At 29.4% G+C, this 21,786-nt stretch overlaps 4 protein-coding genes across 8 annotated transcripts; 3 read left to right on the top strand and 1 right to left on the bottom strand.

Annotated features, from left to right (window-relative positions):
- The first annotated feature begins 196 nt into the window (after nt 1-196).
- Nucleotides 197-3,218, top strand: LOC105250555 (ubiquitin domain-containing protein UBFD1). Of its 3 annotated transcripts, XR_889135.3 has the most exons (7): nt 198-273; nt 468-649; nt 1,146-1,511; nt 1,616-1,806; nt 2,368-2,556; nt 2,651-2,881; nt 3,039-3,218. XR_889135.3 is itself a non-coding variant. In XM_011256716.3 (6 exons), exons 2-6 carry the CDS (start codon nt 637-639, stop codon nt 2,759-2,761), a joined length of 870 nt encoding a protein of 289 aa, XP_011255018.1. In that variant the 5' UTR covers nt 197-273; nt 468-636; the 3' UTR covers nt 2,762-3,191. The 3 variants fall into 3 exon arrangements, 2 of the variants coding, with proteins under 2 accessions (XP_011255018.1, XP_025262978.1); XM_011256716.3 differs by having other exon boundaries at nt 197-273; nt 2,651-3,191; XM_025407193.1 differs by lacking the exons at nt 198-273; nt 468-649 and adding an exon at nt 677-949 and having other exon boundaries at nt 2,651-3,191.
- Nucleotides 3,219-5,932: 2,714 nt separating this feature from the next.
- LOC105250556 lies at nt 5,933-9,516 on the top strand. Its single transcript, XM_011256717.3, has 4 exons — nt 5,933-6,383; nt 6,798-7,014; nt 7,156-8,058; nt 9,168-9,516. The coding sequence occupies exons 3-4, from the start codon at nt 7,309-7,311 to the stop codon at nt 9,381-9,383; spliced, it is 966 nt and encodes a 321-aa protein (XP_011255019.1). The 5' UTR covers nt 5,933-6,383; nt 6,798-7,014; nt 7,156-7,308; the 3' UTR covers nt 9,384-9,516.
- Nucleotides 9,517-9,989: 473 nt separating this feature from the next.
- LOC105250558 (WW domain-binding protein 2) lies at nt 9,990-14,987 on the bottom strand. 3 transcript variants are annotated; one of them, XR_889137.3, is made up of 7 exons: nt 14,785-14,987; nt 14,166-14,500; nt 13,756-13,908; nt 12,869-13,039; nt 11,109-11,194; nt 10,205-10,309; nt 9,990-10,121 (listed from the first exon to the last, which is right to left on the bottom strand). XR_889137.3 is itself a non-coding variant. In XM_011256718.3 (6 exons), exons 1-6 carry the CDS (start codon nt 14,838-14,840, stop codon nt 10,274-10,276), a joined length of 837 nt encoding a protein of 278 aa, XP_011255020.1. In that variant the 5' UTR covers nt 14,841-14,987; the 3' UTR covers nt 9,990-10,273. The 3 variants fall into 3 exon arrangements, 2 of the variants coding, with proteins under 2 accessions (XP_011255020.1, XP_025262979.1); XM_011256718.3 differs by having other exon boundaries at nt 9,990-10,309; XM_025407194.1 differs by lacking the exons at nt 9,990-10,121; nt 10,205-10,309; nt 11,109-11,194 and having other exon boundaries at nt 12,539-13,039.
- A 1,350-nt stretch (nt 14,988-16,337) lies between these two features.
- On the top strand, nt 16,338-21,786 carry LOC105250559 (equilibrative nucleoside transporter 4). Its single transcript, XM_011256719.3, has 10 exons — nt 16,338-16,759; nt 17,339-17,493; nt 17,906-18,034; nt 18,365-18,439; nt 18,660-18,883; nt 19,478-19,586; nt 19,731-19,901; nt 20,092-20,279; nt 20,727-20,967; nt 21,053-21,786. The coding sequence occupies exons 1-10, from the start codon at nt 16,590-16,592 to the stop codon at nt 21,445-21,447; spliced, it is 1,857 nt and encodes a 618-aa protein (XP_011255021.1). The 5' UTR covers nt 16,338-16,589; the 3' UTR covers nt 21,448-21,786.

Below are 21,786 nucleotides of genomic sequence, written 5' to 3'. Positions count from 1 at the left end.
CGATTAACGCTGATTTGCTGGATCTGAAAGTAAAAACCAATCACGTTTGACTATCACTTTCAGATCCAGCAAATCAGCGTCGAATGTTACAAGATATGAGTTTTCTCTATTGAATGTTTTCTATTTGACAGCTACATGATCTAGGTATAAACATCAGTTTTATTTCCAATACGAGAGTTTTATTCTCAATAAATTATTAATATATATAAATCACGAAATTGATACATAGCAATAGAAACAAAGATTGATAATTGCTTCAATCAAATTACATTGGTAATGTATAATTCTATTATCGTGTTTTAAAAATTGACAGAATAATAAACATTTTTATATCACCATTGTTGTTACAATTTAAATTATATTTATATAACACTCGAGAAGTCATCTATCAAAATCACAAAGTATCTCAAATATTCTGACATTTCATATGATTTTGCATATAAATCTTTTTTCTTTTTTTTTCATAGAAATATCCATCTCTCTCTTGGTGCGTGCATTTTATGTCACACATTTCGCTGCATGGAAATATATGGATTCAAAAATTCGAAAGTCATTCTAGAAAGCATACGTCACAGATATCACGTCGAGCAACGCTCTCTGCGATAATTTTGATTGGCCAACGGAACACGGTTCAACATGGAGTACGTTGGTACGTTGCTAAATCCTGTTTATTTTTCATGTGCTTTCTCGTAAAAATTTTTCGCCCCTCAGCTTCCTTTTCGTCGCCTTTCCCTTTAATCGCGTAAGAAACAAAGCTAGCCGATTAAATATTTCGCGATGTTCCGTCAAAATGCATTGTCATGTGTTTGTGTACGTCAGATAATTTTATGACCTTTTTACTCTCTCTATCTCTCTATCTTCCTCTCTCCCTCTCTCTACGCTTGTTTTTATCGAAAGTTTCTTGGTGTGCAACATTTGTAGATTATCATCGATTTCCCGATGCAGCAATGTACGTTTCTCTTTTTTTTTTTTTGAAATATACATATTTTTCTCAAGAGTGGATACAACTCGAAACGTTTAACCTTTCATAGTTTTCGAAAAAAAAATAACGAATATCGCATTATTTCGAAACTCACTCGTACAAATTAGTTGATGTGGACAGTAATCATTTGCAATTTTTAAGGATTTCTCTGTTATTTTTCTAGATACAGTAAAGAACGACGACAATGATAGTTGTTGCAACTCGTCCACGTGTTCGGAAGTCGCGTCGAATCCAAAATCTATGGAAAATTTGGGAACAGATACAAAGGAACTTACAATGGAGCAGGAAAACAACATTGACAAATCACAGGATACAACGGCTTTGCAAGAACCATCTACGGAGAATATAAGTTTCACAGTGATTTACAACAAACGCAAGATTAGCGTGAATTTTGCTTTGGATGGTACAGTCGCTGAATTAAAGACGCATTTGCAGAAAATTATCTCAGTGCCGCAGGCAATGCAGAAAGTTATGTTTAAAGGATTAGCCAAAGATGATCAGACTCTTAGGAATTTGGGAATAACGAAAGGTAATCTTAGAGTTATAGCTTAAAGTTGTCGACAAAATATTTTTTCATTTTAAGTTGCATAAAATTTTGTTCTCTAATTTTATAATTTTCTTCTAATATTTAAGGTGCCAAAGTTATGATAGTTGGATCCAAGTTAGACGATGTATTAGCTGTGTCAATCCCAACAAAACAAGATCTCATTGATGAAGCTGTTTCTTCAGTGAGCAAAGAACCTCTTTCACAACAGAAAGTGCATAGGAAAGTTTTAGATAAAGGTATTCCAGAGGACGTGATGCCAGGAATACTAGATAGTAAGGTATAATTTTTATAAAATATATTATACATGGTGACCCTTAAATATGTTACGAAAATTAAAGAATTTCTTAGATGGTTATGAAGAAAAGTTTATGTATACTTTTATCATGATCAGCTTAATTCTGAAAATACGAGATGTTCAAAAATTATATTTTTTGAAGATGGTTTCAATTATTCTCTTGAAATTTACTGTATGCTAATTGGAATTAGTGTTAATTGGATTTTAGTGATTGGAAAATTCTAATATCATCAATGATGCACAAGGGCAGTTATTGAGGACAGATTATTAATAGAAACACTCTAATTAATTAGAAACACTCATTAGCTACTATTAGCACATAATAAATATAAAAAAAATATCATTTTTTTGTTGAACATCCTGTATCTCTTAAACTAAATCATTTAAGATAAAAATGTATTTAAACTTTTTTCATAAAATGATCTAAAAAACTACTTCAATTTTCGAAATATATTTAAAGACTACTATATATACATATATATCTATGATAAAACTATAATTGATGCCAATTAATGATATATATAAATATATACATATATATAGGAACCTTTGCCTGAATTTCCATTAGCTGGAATGTTAAACAAATCTGGAGGGAAAGTTAGATTAACATTTAAATTGGAGCAAGATCAACTTTGGATCGGTACAAAAGAAAGAACAGACAAAATACCTATGAATTCAATAAAGGGTGTTCACAGTGAACCTATTCACGATCATCCCGAGTATCATATTATGGTACATATATTGTATTTATATTAGGTTTACTATTATGCTAATTTGATGATTATTGTCTCATGGCTAATCTAATAATAATCCTTGAAATTTGTAGGCAATACAATTGGGCACTACGGAAGCATCAAGATATTGGATATATTGGGTCCCTGCACAGTACATATCTGCTATCAAAGACGCTATTCTTGGCAAGTGGTGTTACTTCTGATTGATTCGCTGGAAATTTCAGTTTCTGTGAAAGCAAAATTAAATCAAGTGTAAACATTGATACAAATACTGCTGTTCCATCGACACAAAAACTGTCAGCTAGTCACACACATTTTTAACAGTAAGTAATAATTTATTTTGAGTTGCATTATATTCATCGAGAATACAATAAATATAGTCTATCTTGCTAAGAAAATAATTTAGGTAACAATAAGTCTTGATTTAGAGAGAAAAAAATGTAATCACACTATATATGCCAATGTTTTATATTTTCATAGCCAAGATTTAAGTGTACTCTGAATTTTCTACACAGCTGAATGTAAGTTAGACAGTCTTTTACACAAGAACTGTGATTAGTGGAACTTCCATAATAATGTGTTGTGATAATATTATATGCGTCTTTGAATTTATGATTAAATTTTTTGTTTTTATTTTATCGAAGTGTCGTATTTATAGATTTTTTGAAATTTGCAAATTTTATTCAAAATTTGTAAAAATATGTATGTATGTTGCATGTGTGAGTGTGTGAGATTCTATTGATAAAACTTTCTCGAAATAAAAATGTTATTTTGATGTATGGATATTCTGATATAAAAGTTATAATTGGATTAAAATATTAATTGAAGTAAAATATTTTAATTATATTGATGTATTATTTATTCAATATTTTTATAAAATTCCATTTCATAAATCAGTTAACTCTTTTGCTACAAAGGTGCATATGTGTGTGCATGCATGCAAAACGTGCGTGCATGCGCGCGCGCGCGTGTGTGTGTGTGTGTGCGCGCAATAATTTTCTTGAAGAACATATACTTTCTGCAAAATTTATAATTAAAAGTATAAGGAAATAATATTTCTCTATCATCTCTGTTTCTCATTCGCTATCATCTATCTTTCATTCTTTTACATAGCGTTTCCTGTCATAAAGATGTAGCAAAAGAGATAAAATCATAATACTACATTTACAAGCAAATCTTGTGAAGCAATTATTTATGCAACCTATGATTCTCATGTTACTGTTCATTTATTTTTACAATTCGCTCAGTTTATGTATGTACGTGTGCATGTCAAATAATTTAATATGATGATACTTGTGTATGTGTGTATATATATATATATATATATATATATATATATATATATATATATACCTCTACACAATTTAAAAACTGTATGAGGTCTGCTTTTGATACATGTTCAATTTTAATAATTCTTTTTTCTTAATTTCTGCAACGAAAAAATATTTTTTTTTACTGAGTTTTCTTTAAAGATTTTATATACAGGGTAATATACAAAATTATAATATAAGCGAAATTATTTTTCATGCAAATGTAAGTTGCAAATTTATAAATAGAATAAAATTTCTTTATAAAGCTTTGTTTTTGAAAAAATCTATTTTAAAAATCTATGTATATCAAATGTGTATATGTGTATATATCAATGAATCAACCCAACTGACAATTATCTTTATTTGTATTTGTAAACATATGCAATTTGATATGCATCAAAGTAGTTTAAAAATAATTGTATTTATTTCATTAAATTACTGAAAATGTCGCATACAAAATTGGCGGATTAAAATAGCGTAAGCTGACAATATTCCAAAATTTCTTTGAATTCCTGTATAATATAATAATTGAATATTGTAATTATCTTGCAATATCTTTATATCTTTATCTTGTAATATCTAAGTATTGATACATAATTCAAATATAGTTTAATAAGAACGATAGCGGATAAGTCAATGTGAGTTATGATATTATTTGCAAATATGAATAGAAATAATTGTAACGTGGTCCGTTAAAGCAATTCTCGTCTAGTCTTACTCAAGTGCATATCTATTCGACGTATCTTTTCAAAATTGAAAACGAAGATTCGCGCAGATTTTCTCAAAAATGAAGCTTTATTGAAAACAAAATTTCATTCTACATTTATAATTTTGCATGACGAATTATTTGCATTTCGCTTGTATTATGATTTTCATACTCCCTTCATATATATAGAGTGTAATGGAAAAAACTTTGAGACTGAGTTTTGCATACCAAAACGATAAAAAATGAATTATATGAACAATTAAAAAAATTTCTTTATAGAGAATAATCATTTAAAAATCCGAAATTGTATATCTCCTCTTATCATTAACATAAATACACAGTAATAATTTTGTTACTCTGCCTACAAATGCGAATGTTGAATCCGATCAGCTTTAAACATTTCTCATTTAATATATTTTCAGTATCAAGATATTTCACCTCTGATTTCTATGAATCTATCAGATGGTGTGGATTTAAGACCCTGTATATACTTCTTTTTTTCACACAAGCTATAGCGTATATTATTTCGTCATTAATCAAAGCAGTTCTCGTGAATAAAAAAAATGGATTAACAAAATTTATCATATTAACTTGACAAGAGTAACAATGAATATTTCACGCTTATGATAAAATTTTAAAGAATCTATTCATGACCTATGTTATGATTGGCCTAGTAGTAAAAAGTAACAAGTATCAAAGACAAAGGTCAGACCAAGTCCATTATTATGACAGGATCTATGAGAATTATATATGAAAAATCTATGTACGTTCTTTAAGTTAGGTTTTATAACCGTTTGTGTATAAGAGAATAATTGCGCGAATAAGATGAAAATCAAAATTTGCAGTGGGTAATTCATATATGCAATTAATAACTAAGGAACATTTGCGTCAAAGAAAGAGATTTACTTCGGAAATCGAAGGTTTGAATGGGACTTGTACATTACGTGTGTGTGATTTGATAAAATAAATACTTCTGAGACTTTGTTTTTTAATGCTTTTCTATGTTTTTAATTAGAATTTTAAACCCAACTAGGTATAAGAAGAGTAATAATGGAAGAGGAGTAATTTTAAACCGCATATCTTGTCGACGCTACATGAAAGGTTCAGAAGAAGAACCAGGATCTTTTCAAGATAACACTGCAATATAGCTCTGATGAAATAGTTTTAGATTATATTGTATTAAAAGAACTTGCTTAAGTCGAAGGAAAAAGCGATGCGTGCAGAGAAAGAATACGTTTAATCACATTAAAAAGGAATTTTTGATTTTTATATAAAAATATACATTAATCTAATAAAATCATACATCAGGTTGAATTATCAAGATTATTTTAATGCTTCAAAATCATATCAGAATTTATTTAAAAAATTAAATAACTTTAAAAAACTATTGTAAAAGTGACATAAAGTGACTTGGTGCGTTCTTTCTCTGAATCCTTCACATGAAAAATATTTTTAAAAGTGCACCCTGCGTATGTATTTGTGTGTGTTGTGTGTTGTGTTTGTGTGTCTATCCACGTGCAAGCTATTTTTCTACTAGAAACGGAAAACATCTGTTGAACACGCTACGCAGGAAACATCTTGTTAAAGTACTTAGCTGCAGCTTCCATTCGTAAGACAGATGTGAATGGCATTGGGAGGAGAAATCCCCACCAACAGAGTGATGAAAGTCTTCTGCTGTGTAATCAATAGAGCAGTTTTGCAGCTCTCGCTGTCGCGTATATGTAGCTCAAGGTCGAGCAAAATGTGGACTTGATTATAAGTTGTATAATTATATCGTAAATATTATTTGATGGTGTTTTATGATCACACGTATGATCTGTTTTCGCGTATACAGGGTGCTCCTAAAGTGACTATCCTATTTTGGTGAAATTAAAGGCATTTTAACAAAATTATTATACACATTCATGTCTATTATTATACATTAAATTCATGTATTTATGAAAGTTCAGTTGCTTGTGTTTTGCAAAACATCGCGTTGATTGAAGAGACTGTGTGTGTGTATATTTGATGAGATCGCCAGATAAAAACTAATAATTAAATTAGGCTTATAAAAGTATGTATTTTGTTTATATATTTTTTTTCTTTTTTTCTATCATATCAAAGGTGCTTTTCCTATTTCACAAAATAGATGGATATTTTAGGAACACCCTATGTATATATATATATAGATAAATAATCACTTAACAAATATAATAATAATCATTATTATATATTATTTGATAGTGTTTTATGAATCATGATCTGTATAAGAATTGCTGTGTCATGACATATAACACGGCAAGACATCGTTCAGAAAGAATGTTGAACTTATAATTTGATTCGAGGTTCCACAATCTTTTCACGTGAATGTAAATAAACAGTTCATATCAAATTCTAAATAAAGTAATGATTCATGTACAATACAAATATACATATTTGTACCAAGGAAGAAATAATAAACGTAAGTACAAATACGAGCGATGTTCACGAAGAACCATATTAATATTACTATTGATATCGAAATCCAATCCAAATTATATAACAAATATCGTCTAATGTAAAGAATATGTGGAATATACTGAAATTTTGATTTATTTCACAGTAAAGAAGAAGAAATCAGCTTGTTAAGGAAGCTATATAAATGAAGAAATTAGCTCGTTAAAGGAAGAAGCTACATAAATGAAGCTATTCGTAGCTTCTTGCGGAAACAGAACGAAAGAGCGATCGAGTATTATATTTAAATTATCATGACAGGATGGCAGTGACAAACAACAACAACACGGAATTCATACGAAAAACATTTCTGAAATTAACCGAAAATTATATCCAACATGGAGCCACATTGAAGGATTTAAAATCCATCACTAGGACAATCGACAATATGAAAAATGGGACAAATCGTAGCTTCAAGAAGAAAGTACTGCTGATGTTATTTGTGTTGCTTTTATGCGGCATTTTCAACAGATACTTTAATACTATAATTAAGATGTTTCAAGAGACCCGATGCCTGCTGCCGAATAATTATCTAGTGTGGGAGTTCACGAGATCGATATCGAATTGCGATTATTGCCGGGATGTTAAGGCGCCGTTGATTCTGCCGAACTTGACCAGGGAGGAATTTCGTCCTTACGCCTATTCGTCCCGGCCTATGATAGTAAAGGATGCGATCCGCGACTGGCCCGCACGCGATGCGTATACCTTGGAATTCTTTCGAGATTTGTACGAGCAAGTCGAAGGCGCGTACGAATCGGTGGAGGAGGAGTGCCAGTTTCTGCGCTTCAAGAGCGACTTCGCGAATCTGCGCGAGGTGTTCGCGATGAGCGAAGCGCGAGCGCTTCATCGGGAGGGCGAGGACCCCTGGTACGTCGGCTGGAAGAATTGCCATCCGCGGATCCTGGACGGCATGAAGCGTTTTTATAGCGTGCCTCATTTCCTGCCGGATGACGCGGAAATTCCGTGCAGCAACTATATCTTCATGGGTTACGAGGAGGGTGCCGTCATGCATGTGAGTTTTTTATTTGAAGAGAGAGAAGGAACAAAATTTATTTTTCATAAAATGCGATTTTTTTTTGGAAAAATAAGCATATCTTTTTATTTTATTTTTTTTTAAATATTTAATATATTTATATTTTAATTATTACAAGTAACTGATTTTTCGCTATTTTTCTTTCAAATGATAGATTTGAATTATTGCTATTTTAATTGTTTATTTTAATCGCACTTCAATTGGCTATATAGTTGTGTAATTATTACTTTTTAATTGAGTAAATTCTTTTAAAATAAACTAAACTTGAATTGTCTTTGTTATAGTTAAAGTTATAAAAACATAGTTTATAACTTTTAAAAATAGATTTTAGTCTATTTTAATATAATAAAAAAAATTAATTCATATATTCTTTTTTTCTTGGAAAGTAATTTTAATAGATTAATGGGATTTTTACGATTAAAATATCAAAATATGAATAAAGATACGAAATTTGACAAAATTTGGATAATTTTCAGTTAGCTGCATAATAAACATTTCTCAATAAAGAAATTTCTCTATATATGAGAACATAAATTTGCGACATAAAAACCAGACACGGATGATAGACATTAATTTAATCGAAAATTAATTTTTTTAATAAAACTAATTAATGCACAGGATACACAAATTTTTCTTGGTCTATAGTGTGTAATTAAAAAGTCTCAATTCGAGATTTTTAATAAAATTTTCTTTAGTCCTTTTACGGAAAGTATACAAATTTTTGTTATGCATCTAATTGAAAATTATCTGAATAATGTATCGCAAAAATCTCATTAATCCATTAAAATTATGTTCGAAAAAAAAAATAATTTGTAAATATAAGAATTTAAAGAGTTCTTTTTATTATATATATATATATATATATATATATATATATATATATATATATATATATTAACAGAAAATATGAAGAAAAATAATATTAGTAAGAATAATAAAAATATTAAATTAATTTTTTTTCAATGAAGAGAAGGCTCTTTTTAACATTTGTTTTCTATTAGAAAAAAACTTTTCATCTTTAGACATAAACTCTCTTGAAATTGTATTACACACACTTATAAATATTTCCAATTATTTTTTTTTTATAGCTGGATTATATATCGAGACTCATGTGGCAAGCTCAGATAATAGGTACTAAAACGTGGATCGTGGCTCCAACGCCAGAATGCGATAGCGAATGTACATCTTTTAAATTCACTGTTGATGCAGCGGATATTGTATTGTTAGATACGAGGATTTGGTATCACAGTACTCACATTGAAAATGGAAATTTGAGTTTGACAATTACTTCTGAATATGGGTAGGCTTAGAAGAAGCCGTTTTATACGCCCATTATTCTCAAATATTATATATCTATATATAACGTACAAGCTGCTTAGACAGGACTCTAAGCATACTTTTTTATCATTTCGCAGATATCATCAGAGACTGATTACGATCTAGTATTCGATATAATAGTATTTGTATCAAATATTTCATTATTTAATGCTACGATTTTTCTACCATTTAAATAAGTAAAGTAATATTATAAAAAGAAAGATATTTAAATACATTTTAAATGATTAGCTATATTCCAAAATATTATAATATAGCTTTATAATAAGCTATTTTTTGTAAATAAATCAGTTTCTTTTCCTCTCTAATTATAAGAGAAATAATTTTGTATGAAATATATCTCGAAGATCGCTATTGATCTTTGTTTTTATATTCGACTATATTGTTTGTAGCATCATGTTGTTAATATTATGCATTTTTGTAATTTTTAATAAAAGTTTCGAAAAGATCAATACATGTGTTGACAGCGAATTTGCAATTGTACAAATAGTTTACATATTTACATGCGTGTAAACATTTATTCTTTATATAGATTCGCGTGAAACAATAACAATACAATTTCAAGAAATAACATGTACATAAGAAGTAATTTTAAATACTCGCGTTAATACATAGTTGCAAATACCTTACAATATATAATGCCTGTGCTTTAACGTTGCATAGCGCTGTAACAATAGTAGCATTCATCTTCAGCCTTCATCTTGAATCTACGCATTTTGAAAATTCAAGAATTGCTGTATAATGAACATAGTGTACATATGTCTGAAATATTAAATACACGACAACATACAATTTTGCAGTATTCGTCTAAAGTGGAATGCATATCGATTGCACTATATAATTCACTTGCAACAAATATTCACTGATACTTCTTAGCATAAGCCGGCGGACTTTCCTGAAATGATGAAAAAATTTATTACATATATCTAAGATCGAGAGATTTCAAATATACAGGATGTTCATAAATAATGTAAAATCATACTAAAATATAAAATATTTTATAAACTATTCAATTTTTGATCATCTTATTCTTACAACTTTTGACGTCGAATATTGCGAAGGATCGATTTATTGTATATAAAAAAAATTATGCCATTTCAACTAAAAAAAAAATAGATTTCTCTTCACATGACCTTGAATAATGATGTCAATTAAAATTCAAGATTATCATATTTTTTTCTCTCTCGAAATCGTATACATTTTTTGTATAATATTAAGTTTTGGAGAAATCTTGTAACACTTTATGTAACACAACCTGTTTGTATTGTTTTGTAATACAGTATGTGTGTGTGTGTGTGTGTGTGTGTGTGTGTGTGTGTGTGTGTATGTGTAAAATCTTCCTAATCTAAAAACTAACAGTACAGTGATTATATGAATGTAGAACAGTAATTATATTAATGTAGATAGTATAATTAGATAAGAACGATGATCAAAACTTCGATATTTTTTGATTTTATAAATTTTTTTAGATAAAATAATCTCTTTCACAATAAAAAAAAACCGACAAAAATTATAATATAATAGAATAAGATGAAAAATATTTTGCTTTGTGTATTAAAGGAACAAATGATTTATATGCATTTGAAAAAATAATTTCTTTCGTGAATTGTGTTTAAAAAAATTAAAATGATAAATTTAGGTTGCCATTACAAATTAATATTTTATATGTATATCTAAAAAAATGTAATGCTTACGTAATATTCTGGTGGTGGAACGTAAGCGCATTGAGGTCTATTAGGATCATAATATGCGCTCTGCGCAGCTTCAGCGGCTTTTGCATCTGATAAATAAAAAAAAGATAATATCGAATATATGTCGAATAATACTTTGATACAAATTGATACAAATTAATAATATATTACATTTTGCTGTCGCATTAAATTTCAATGACAATTTTTTGCAAAATTAAAAGGTGATTTCTTTCCTTAATAACGCTCATAAAATCAGCTTTTTGCTAATATTAAATTTTATGATGCAAATAGATAAGTATATTTATTTTAACGATTTAATAAATTGTGTACAGAAATTTAACATAAGAATTTAAAAAATTGCAAATGATTACTATTTAAAAAATTCTCATTTCTCATTCAAGAAAAAAACTGAGGATTTCTGACAAATCATTAATAAAATTCAATGCGATAACAAATTATTTTGTGGGATTCATATATTTTTTTAACATTATTAATATTAAAATATTAATGAAATACATACAAATATTATTTCTATTTGATGCACTGAATTTATCTTTCTTTGGCATAATTTTAAATATTGTCGAAAGTTAATTGCTATTTTTTTCTATGGGTGTTTATCAAAAATTAATATAGTTAAGTGTATACAAAAACGTATTTAATAATTATTAAACATCATAATAATGTGTTATATAAAAATATAATTTTTATGACGGCAAATTCTAAATAAAGGACCTTAAATTCGTTGTATTCACCTCTATTTTTTATTTAATATATTTATCAGATTAGATGTAAATCATTTATTTCGTCAATAACAAAAAAAATCTTTGTTTATGCACCCATATATAAAAAAAAGTATGGAAAGTTCACAATGTATTATAATAAGAAGCAACTTAAGACACAGAAACTCTACTATATCTATCTGTTCAAGTCGTTTCGTACTATTAACTGACAACTATGTGATATTAACTGTGAGCAAAGTGAAAGCCAAATCCTATTTCAGATCAACAAGGACGAATTATGCAATCGCGTTGCTTAATGTTTACAACTTTTAAATTTACAGAATCGCCACATTAATTTTTTTTAAGCTATTTAATGCATTCAATTATTTTCATATCTTTATTTTGAAGAGAAATCTCTCACATTGATAGGTTTGAATAAAACAGCAAATTATCTTTAATCAATATTTAATACTATATATATACATATATATATATATATATATATATATATATATATTAATAATACGTCTAATATAACTATAATCTTATGAAATACATATAAATTGTTTGTTATGTTCAAATAAATTGTGAAAGAGATAGCATAATTAAAAAAAAAAAAAAAAAAACTTTTGCAAATACAAATATCGTTCTCGAAGAATATTTAAAATATTCTTTTATAATTTTTCCAAATATTATATTGCATGTTTATATACAAAATATTCGGAAGTAACTTGTTGTTTAAATTCGGTGTAACGTTTTTTAGAATCTCTGAGAAAAGCGTTCATAATATATGTATATATATATTAATTTAATAGTGTCTTCATAAAACTCTCAATTTTAACGAGAAGCATCTGATATATAGATATATAGATATACATGTACATTTTGTTACAATTCGTTAGTATGGAGGTGGGTATGGATAAGATCCCGGCTGTTGATACGATCCAGGTTGTGCATAGCTGCTTTGCGGATACGCCGAGTACGGTGGTGGATTAGGTGAATAACCGCTATAAGGCGGTTGTCCGTAACCGCCGGGATACGCACCTGCTTGAGACATCGGCTGGCCGTTGTAATTCGGATTAGCCCATCCGGGAGATCCTGACTGTCCCATACCTACACCTCCGGCACCTTGATGCGGCGGCCCGCTTGCATATCCATATCCCGGCTGTATACCGGGATACGGTGGCGGACTATCCGTCACAAAGACCGTATTTCCTAGAAAATAAAAGAAACAATTTATCATATATATATATATATATATATATATATATATATATATATTGAGATAAGATAATATAAAAATTTGCATATAATATCTATATGCATATAGAAAGATAATTGATACAAATTTTGAAATGATGCAAATAGTTTTTCTCATTAATAATGCAAATTTTTATATTATCTTATTTTTAACATTATATAATAAGTTGAAAATAAAGTTTGAAGAATATGAGAATAAAATTTGAATAATTTAGTTATTTTTACTGAGAGTAAGCATTTAGATATTGTACACTGAATATGTTACATGTGAAGGTAAATACCTGAACATTTTTTATGTGAGATAAATATAAGTTTCTTTAGAAACGTGTTCAAAGAAAATGTAAAGAAAAAAATTGAAATGTTTGAGAAGTGAGACTGGTTCAACTATTTCTTTATATTAGTGATGATTGAGAAGACTATATCTCTCCTTCTCTCTCTCTCTCTCTCTCTGTTAAATCTTATTATAAAAATCTATTACTGTTGCTTAATATGCATGATTTAAAAATCTATTTAAAAAAATGTATTAAAGAAAAGACTATTCTATATCAAGCAGAATTTAGTTGTTTAAAATAATGGTAGTATGATTACCAAAGAGGTACATTCAGGTCATATAAAATATTTCTTTTTATAAAAATGAGTGAATATTGGGAACTGAAGAATTGATATTCAACCTGGTGGAACATCGGGAAATACATTGGTTGGAGGTATCCATCCATAATATCCAGTTGGTGGAGGCTGATAAGCTGAAGGTTGCGCAGGATACCAATCGGATAATGGAGGGGTATATGGTGGTGGCGCATCATTGGAAGGCCCATTGCGTTGAGCTAAAAGTCATATAAAAAACATAACTAATACATTTAATATTTTACAAGAAAATTGAAATGATAAAAATTCTTCTTATCAATAGTATCATATCAGTGATAATGCTATTGATTCTATTGTTATCTGACTACATGAAGAATATATATAAAATCAGAAATAGCTTAATTTCATTGTATATTATTAATTGCAAACATATTTTATTTATTTATCTTAGCAAACAAAATTAAAAGAATGTATCTTATTTATTTTTTTATCTCACCCATTGACGCTACTCTCAACAAAGCTTGCGCAAAATCCACTGCTCCTCCGCTCTTGAATCGTAACTTAAATTTGCATTCTCCGATCCAGTTACCATTCGGCTGGGCACGGCACTTGCCACCTATATAATTTGCCCCGAATACTGGTTGCTCCAATCCAACTTCGCTCAATGTCACAAATGGAAAGCTGAAGGACAGCATCCTGTCCCTTTGGTCCTTGGAGTTAAAAATCATTCTATGCGTCGTCAAGTACAATCTGCCTTGCTTCTTCCCGATGAATTCCGGCTGCTCCTGTCCGTGAAATTCCATCGTGACATTGTCGGAGAAGAGTATAATGCTGAAAAAAAAATTACGTACATGTGAAGAATTAATCAAATAAAAATTTGTATGCAATTTTACTCGTAAAGTTTATAAATTTATCTCGCTTAAACGACTCGAATTGCATAAGTGTGTAATTATAATAGGCTGATTCAACAAGGACGTTGGCGATAAAATAATGATTATTAAAGGCTATGACGATATTACGTGTTATTGCACGTTAAACGTCACGTCAAGAATATTCGAGATACATGTAACTTTGCGGATAAAATAAATTCCGTATAATTTGTCAAAAGATCTCACCATTCACCTGCGTGGAGAAGAACTCCACCGTTGGTATGCGCCGTGTTCAATGACATATTTCTTTATGTCAAAAATATATGACGGATAACAAACACTTCGATGACTGTCGTAAGATCCTTTTTTAAGAACTTCAAAGTCACGACATGCGAAAAAGTTTTAATCGTAACTGTAAGCACATCGATCAATCACAGTTAAATATTCCTACTACGTTTCAGAATGCTGGACTGTGATTGGTCGACTTGCTTACAGTTACCACTAAAACTTTTCACGCGACGTGCCTTTGAAGAGAAAAGAGAGGCCCAATTTACATCAATGGTTTGATACGCATTTTAAAAATTAATAAATAATTAGTAAATGGCTAATAAACTCATTACTTGATACGAGTATCAAACGATCGGTAAATTAGATCAGAGAGAGAGGGGGAGAGAGAGAGAGAAAGAGAGAGAGAGAGAGAGGAAGTTGGCGTTTTCTCTATTTTATCATTTCAAATCTAAGATTCTAGATTTAGATATATTTGTCTTATTTTAATATATACTACCGTTTAATTAAACAAATATTTGCCTCAATTAATTTCAATCAGAAAGAAGAATAAGAAACGTCATAGGTCACTTCGGTAATCATCACTTGGGTAATTCCTAAAGGCGCCCTCTGAAATAAAAACGTGGACACGAACTACGAAGCTAATCATGAATGTTTTCAGTAGGTAACATAATTTTGGGTTATTCCGTCGGTAACACAAGTATCGATAATGCAAAACACTAAATTTTTAATACAAATCTAAAGTTTTGAGTAGTCTTTCTCTCCCTGTATTGATAATATAATTAATTATTAATATATTCCTTGATACAATATATTAATCACACATCATCCACCATCACCATTGCCACCGCCATCTTTACGTGATCTTTATCACAATGATTCATCATTGAAAATAAAGTATAACACAAAAAATATTCTTTATTTATAAATATTAAAATTAAAATAAAACATTGGCTCAAATAATAATAATTAAAAATTAATTAAAAAATTGACAAATAGAGCCAATAAAGCCTAATTGGAGCGCAAAAAGAAACCTTCCTCTTTCTTTTAATTATTAATATATTTTAAATTACAATACATGCAATAAACACGAATGTTTCGGATCATTTTTTGATTCATCTTAATATTACATTATATTATTAATATTATAACATAATATTACATATAATATAATATTATATACGTCAATATTACGCGTTATAAAATATAAAAAAAGATGACATGAAACGTCTGTGATTATTGCATGTATTGTAACGAATAATATGAAATATGAATTTCTGTATAATAAAAATTGTATAAATAAAGACAATTTTTACATTAAAAATACATGAAAAATATGTTTCTGCAAACTCGCAAAATTTAAATTTTCGCGCGCCGTGTGATTTCTCCTTGCCGAAGAAAGAAGAAAAGCGCAGAGACCGGATATCGGATATCCGAATACCCGGGCATCGGTCAGCATGAAAATTCGGCGCGCGCAGAAATCAATGCTGTAATTGTCAAAGCATGCGCTCGAGGGTAGAACGGGAGAACCCGGCATACGCAGTACGAGGGAATAAATAACACAGTAATCATAGTGCGCGATTAAAGGACCTCGGGCGAACAGGAAGCGAGCACTCGCCGCAAGCGAGGAAGCTGCCGAACGCGAACGCGCGAATCCGCGTTCGCGAGCCATGGACTCGTAAAGAAGATTATCGAGTTCGTCGCCGCCAGATCGTCGATCTCCTCGAATCCTCCTCCCGCTCCGATTTTTCTTTTCGAATTGCAATATGGACGAAAACTTGAGCCGGGGATATGTCCAACTGGGCAAGGCCAGGGGCATGAACGAGTTCAAATTTTCGAATGGATTCACGCATCTCTCGCCGCCTGTCGACAAATGCAACTTCATTTACATGGCTCTGATTCTTGGCGGCATAGGATTTCTTCTACCTTACAACAGGTCTCCTTTTGCACAGACGTGCATTATTAATTCTCACACATGCATATCCTTTGTGTTGATTATTGAGAATTGAAAATCTCTTCGCAGACTAGTCCTTTTATTTTTCAACAACTGGATTGCTTCAAGAGAATTACTAATAATAATTTAATCGTATCGTCGTGATATTTAATGCAATTGATGTTCTATCGTAAGCGATTTTTAGTGGCTTTTACGAAAAACTTTATTTAATAATTATTCTAAATAATTTAATAATTTATTTAATAATTATTCTAAATAATTTATTTAGTAATTATTTAATAATTATTCTAAGTAATTATTTAATAATTATTAATTTTAGTAATTATTTAATAATTATTAAATTATTCTAATTTATTTAATAATTATTTGAGGTAATTTATTGGTTTAATATTTATTTGAGGTAATTATTCTAAGTAATTTATTTAATAATTATTCTGTAAAGAATTTTTTTATTCATGGCATGTTTTTGTCATATCAAATTTTGTGAAACATGCATCTTAAATTTTTGTTATAAAATCTTTGCAATTTTTATATTGACAATTATGTAATTGTTTTTTACAGTTTCATTATAGCAGTAGATTATTTTCAAGCAAGATATCCAGGAACTACCGTGATATTCGACATGTCTGTCGTTTACATTATTATGGCTTTCTTTGCAGTCTTTGCAAACAATATATTGGTCGAAACCTTATCGCTGAATACACGAATCACGTTTGGTAAGATATGCGAAGAATACATAAAGTTAATCAAACTATATTAGAGTGAATATTATGACAATAATATAATTAATAATATAATTAATAATTATGGAAATATTAAATGAGTTTTAGAGTTTTTTATAAAATTATTTGTAATAATATTATATGTGTACAATTTTTTATATTCTTTGAAAATATTATTTCGCATATACTTTATGTATAATTTTTAATAATTAGATTTTTGTATGATTTATTATTTATTTGAGATGATTTGATAATAAAGATTATTTTAATCTCTCTGAATTAATATTGTCATTTAGTTTCTTAATAAAAATAGATTGTGTCGAACTATAATCGTTGCTTCAATTTATTTATATATGGTAAGAAAATGAGATAGCAAAATATACATAACTTAATCTTTATTTTGTAGGATATCTAGTTTCCTTTGTTACTCTGAACTTTGTGGTGATCTGCGAGATTTGGTGGGAACTCTTCGGTGTTGCAACTTCCTATACTATTAATTTAGTTGCCGTTGCAATAGTATCACTTGGTTGTACAGGTACAGAATTAAAGAAATTATTAATAATTTATTGATTAATATCTCAGATCAAAGGAATATTCGGAAATCTAATTTTCCGACTAATTAATAATAATATAATTTATTTGTGGTAAATATAATTTAAGAAATATTGTATGTAAATATTGTATATGTGTGTATATGTATATAATTATGTGATAACTTTTCACGCTCTTTGCCTTAATTTTTAGTTACGTTATATATTAAATCTGATTAAATTAAAATTAGCAACATTTTTTTGAACAAATTCCATTAATTGTTAATTCTGCAAAAATCTTATATTTTCTTATATCTTATTTTTTTTTATTATAGTTCAACAATCGAGTTTTTATGGATACACATCAATGCTTCCCAGTCGATATACTCAAGCTGTGATGACTGGAGAAAGTGAGTCTTTGCGTACATTTTATGAGTAATTATAGTTTAGCAAAACTTAGTATTAAATTTGAGAAATCGAAAAAGATTTTTCTTAATAATTTTATAAAAAAAGAAATTTTTTTAAAAATATATATTATAGATAATATTACGAATAATATGCTGCTCTTTCAGCCCAACTCTGGAACATATTATATAATATATACAAAAATATTTTATTGCATTTTTTTAGGTGTTGCTGGCTTTTGGGTATCAATTAATCGAATAATAACAAAATCGTTACTCAATGATGAGCGTGGTAATACATCCATGTTTTTTGTTCTGTCGAATATGACGATCTTGTTGTGTTTTGTTTTACATCAAGTAGTACGGAAGACAGACTTTGTGCAATTTTACATAACATTATGCCAAGAAAGAAACCGGATCACTTTGGAACCAACAGAAGATGTCGGACTGGTATGTAATTGTAATCATAATATCATGTAATTACTTCATTTATAATAGAAGGCAGATAAAAAAATAAAATTCCCTATTTTATTACAATTATTTTTAGCATTTATGCACAAATTAGACTGTGTTAAAATATAAGCTAATGAGCTATTTTTCAATATATTCTTCAAGAAGATGATTGATGCACTTGTTTTGCACGAATTTGAAAATGCTTCCTTGATAAAAATTCAACTTTTGATATTTAAATCATTCTTGAAATAGAATGTTTCAATCAAATGATTACAAAAGTTCCTGAGTTTGATGCAGAGTAAGATTTCACATTATCATGAGAAAATTTGATAAGAAAGAGGTCTAAGATTTGCTTCAGAAAAGGTCATGCTTCTATCTTTGATTCATCTCCTTGATGCAAAAAATGCTTTTCAAGAATAATTTAAATATTAAGTGCTGGATTTTTTTTATCGAGAGGGAATCTTCAAATTCATGCTAAATAGAACAAGAGTATCAATCTTTTTGAAGATTATATTGAAAAGTAATCATTAGTGTATGCTTATTAAAAACTAATTATTAAAAATAATTATTAATGTGTATTATTATTTTCAGATGGATCCGTTAGACCAAATCGGTGATCCTTCGAAAGGTCAATACGGAGTGTTGAAGATCCAAACGAGTCCGTTGGGGACAGAATCCGCGAGTGGGACCGATTTAAATGGTAAGAAATTGATTTTGTATGATTTAAGTACAGAATGATATTAGATTTATTTAGAAGACTATTTCTTCGAATTACATTCGAGAAAAATGTGCTATTGAATCGAGATTACGACAATAATATGACTGAATAATATAATTGTTTCAGCGTCTCGACAATATTCTGCATTCTCATTCAGCAATCCAGTTTATGAACCTAGCGCACCTTCAGGAAATCCGCCTGGTAGCGCTGGACCAACTTACAAAGTCGAAGATGTCGTGGTTATGAGAGGTGCTTATGGAACACAAAGCACAAGTACACCATGGTCCGGCATAAAAAGTAAGAGAATACAACTTTTTCCTACTTCATTAAAAATTAATAATAATCAATTAATTTTTTTTACATTACACAAACTTGTAATATTACAATTTGATGTTATCTTTTACACTGGATTCTGTAAAAATCGCATACAAATCGTAAGATATCTCAATTTTATAATTCATAGTGAAAATTTAAAATAATTTTTTAGGGGGTTTACTCGCAAGACTCGAAGTTGCCAAATTGATCTTCCCATACATGGCTAGCATTGGAGTCGCTTATTTCGTAACGCTTTGCTTGTATCCAGGAATCGTGTCGGAAATAATATCTTGCAAGTTTGAATCATGGATGCCGGTTATTTTAATGACCGCCTTCAACGCCTCTGATTTACTCGGCAAGGTATAATATCACCCATTATTTAAATTATTTACATTAATCCTGCTCTTTTTTAAATTAGTAACATTAATCCTGCTCTTTTTCATTGTTTTGTATTTATTTTTCATTCTATTGATTAATATTGTAATTTTATATTGTTATATTACATTTACACTTTAATATCTTTTGAACATTTAATTGAAAAATTAGATTTCGCTCGAAGATTGCAAGTTAATAATATATTAGGTATATTAGTGTATTAGATATATTAATAGAACATTAATGAAAAGGATAGAAAATTGATAGAAAACTAAAATTAAAAAACATTAGAATTATATTTTTAATAAAAATAGATAGTTTTTTTATAGAATTATTATTTTTTTAAGTAAAGATGAGCTAAATGTATGAAACGACATGATTAAAAAATGTTTCATCAGGATCATAACATGGATTATCCGGTTTCTTTTATAGGTATTTGCTTTAATACCTTACGAATGGAAACGTACGCAACTACTTTATTTCTCTAGCGCGCGGGTCATACTTATTCCTCTATTTCTGCTTTGCGCAATTCCACGTGGTGCTCCTATTCTCTCCGGCGAGGGATATCCGCTTTTGTTCTCTTGGTTGCTCGGTCTTACGAATGGTATAGTCGGTTCCATACCTATGATCCAAGCACCAAGTAAAGTACCGGAGGAACATCGAGAACTCGCAGGTATAAAATTTTATTATAAATCCAAAATTCAGAATCTGTTATAGTTTATAAGTTGAAAAATTAATACGACATATAATTTCGATAGGTAACATTATGACGTTATCGTATACAACCGGATTGACCATCGGTTCTCTACTGGCGTATATGATGGATGCTTGTCTCGGACCACCTGTGCAAGCCAAGGACGTGTGTTCCAAGTTGACCAAGATTCAGACCGCGTCAACCGCGTTAAGCAACGTGACGACGAGCATCTTGACGACCGCCATATCCTCCACTTTGTCTGTCGTCGAGAGAACGACGGTGATGCCGAAACCGAAGACCGTTAATGTGCTAACTACAATTTGGATGTCCACATTATTGTCGAATAGCACCGCAAGCCTATTGAATGATGAGGGATCGCTGAATGCGTCGACGACGGTTTTACCGAAAATCTTAGCTAATGTTACCACTTCGGCAAGTAACACGATTCTGCAACATTAGGACGCATATGTTTATGTGCTGTGTTAAATCTGGTGCTTACATATAAATACAGGGTGTTTCACATCAAATGTTTCTTTAAAACTCGACGTCGTACGAAGAATGTTTCGGATAAAATTGATAGAGTTTTGAAAGAAAAAATATTGATAAAAAGATTTGAATTTTAATTAAAGTTGTTTTTAAGATCAACCTAGTTTTTTCAAATAGGATCAGCCTAATTTTTTTGTACAAATCGATTCTCTACAATATTCGGCGTCAAAAATTAGAGATGATCAAAATAGAATGAATAGTTTATGAGATATTTTATATACTTCAGTTTTTGACATAATTTTATGTAAATTA

This window comes from Camponotus floridanus, unplaced genomic scaffold, assembly GCF_003227725.1.
Source record: "Camponotus floridanus strain SB8 unplaced genomic scaffold, Cflo_v7.5 scaffold165, whole genome shotgun sequence".
Lineage (NCBI taxonomy): Eukaryota > Metazoa > Arthropoda > Insecta > Hymenoptera > Formicidae > Camponotus > Camponotus floridanus.
Note: the sequence above shows the minus strand (reverse complement) of the source record. Positions and strands in the feature narration are given on the sequence as shown.

Bases quoted from the DNA above. Each gene is read 5' to 3' on its own strand.
- LOC105250555 (XM_011256716.3), top strand. The intron at 1,512-1,615 runs GTAATCTTAGAG...CTAATATTTAAG, and splicing joins GAATTTGGGAATAACGAAAG to GTGCCAAAGTTATGATAGTT. The intron at 2,557-2,650 runs GTACATATATTG...TGAAATTTGTAG, and splicing joins ATCCCGAGTATCATATTATG to GCAATACAATTGGGCACTAC.
- LOC105250556 (XM_011256717.3), top strand. From the start codon at position 7,309: ATGGCAGTGACAAACAACAACAACACGGAATTCATACGAAAAACATTT. The intron at 8,059-9,167 runs GTGAGTTTTTTA...TTTTTTTTATAG, and splicing joins AGGAGGGTGCCGTCATGCAT to CTGGATTATATATCGAGACT.
- LOC105250558 (XM_025407194.1), bottom strand. From the start codon at position 14,840: ATGTCATTGAACACGGCGCATACCAACGGTGGAGTTCTTCTCCACGCA. The intron at 14,501-14,784 runs GTGAGATCTTTT...TTTTTTTTTCAG, and splicing joins CTTCTCCACGCAGGTGAATG to CATTATACTCTTCTCCGACA. The intron at 13,909-14,165 runs GTGAGATAAAAA...TATGACTTTTAG, and splicing joins GTTGAGAGTAGCGTCAATGG to CTCAACGCAATGGGCCTTCC.
- LOC105250559 (XM_011256719.3), top strand. From the start codon at position 16,590: ATGGACGAAAACTTGAGCCGGGGATATGTCCAACTGGGCAAGGCCAGG. The intron at 20,280-20,726 runs GTATAATATCAC...TTTCTTTTATAG, and splicing joins CCTCTGATTTACTCGGCAAG to GTATTTGCTTTAATACCTTA. The intron at 20,968-21,052 runs GTATAAAATTTT...TAATTTCGATAG, and splicing joins GGAACATCGAGAACTCGCAG to GTAACATTATGACGTTATCG.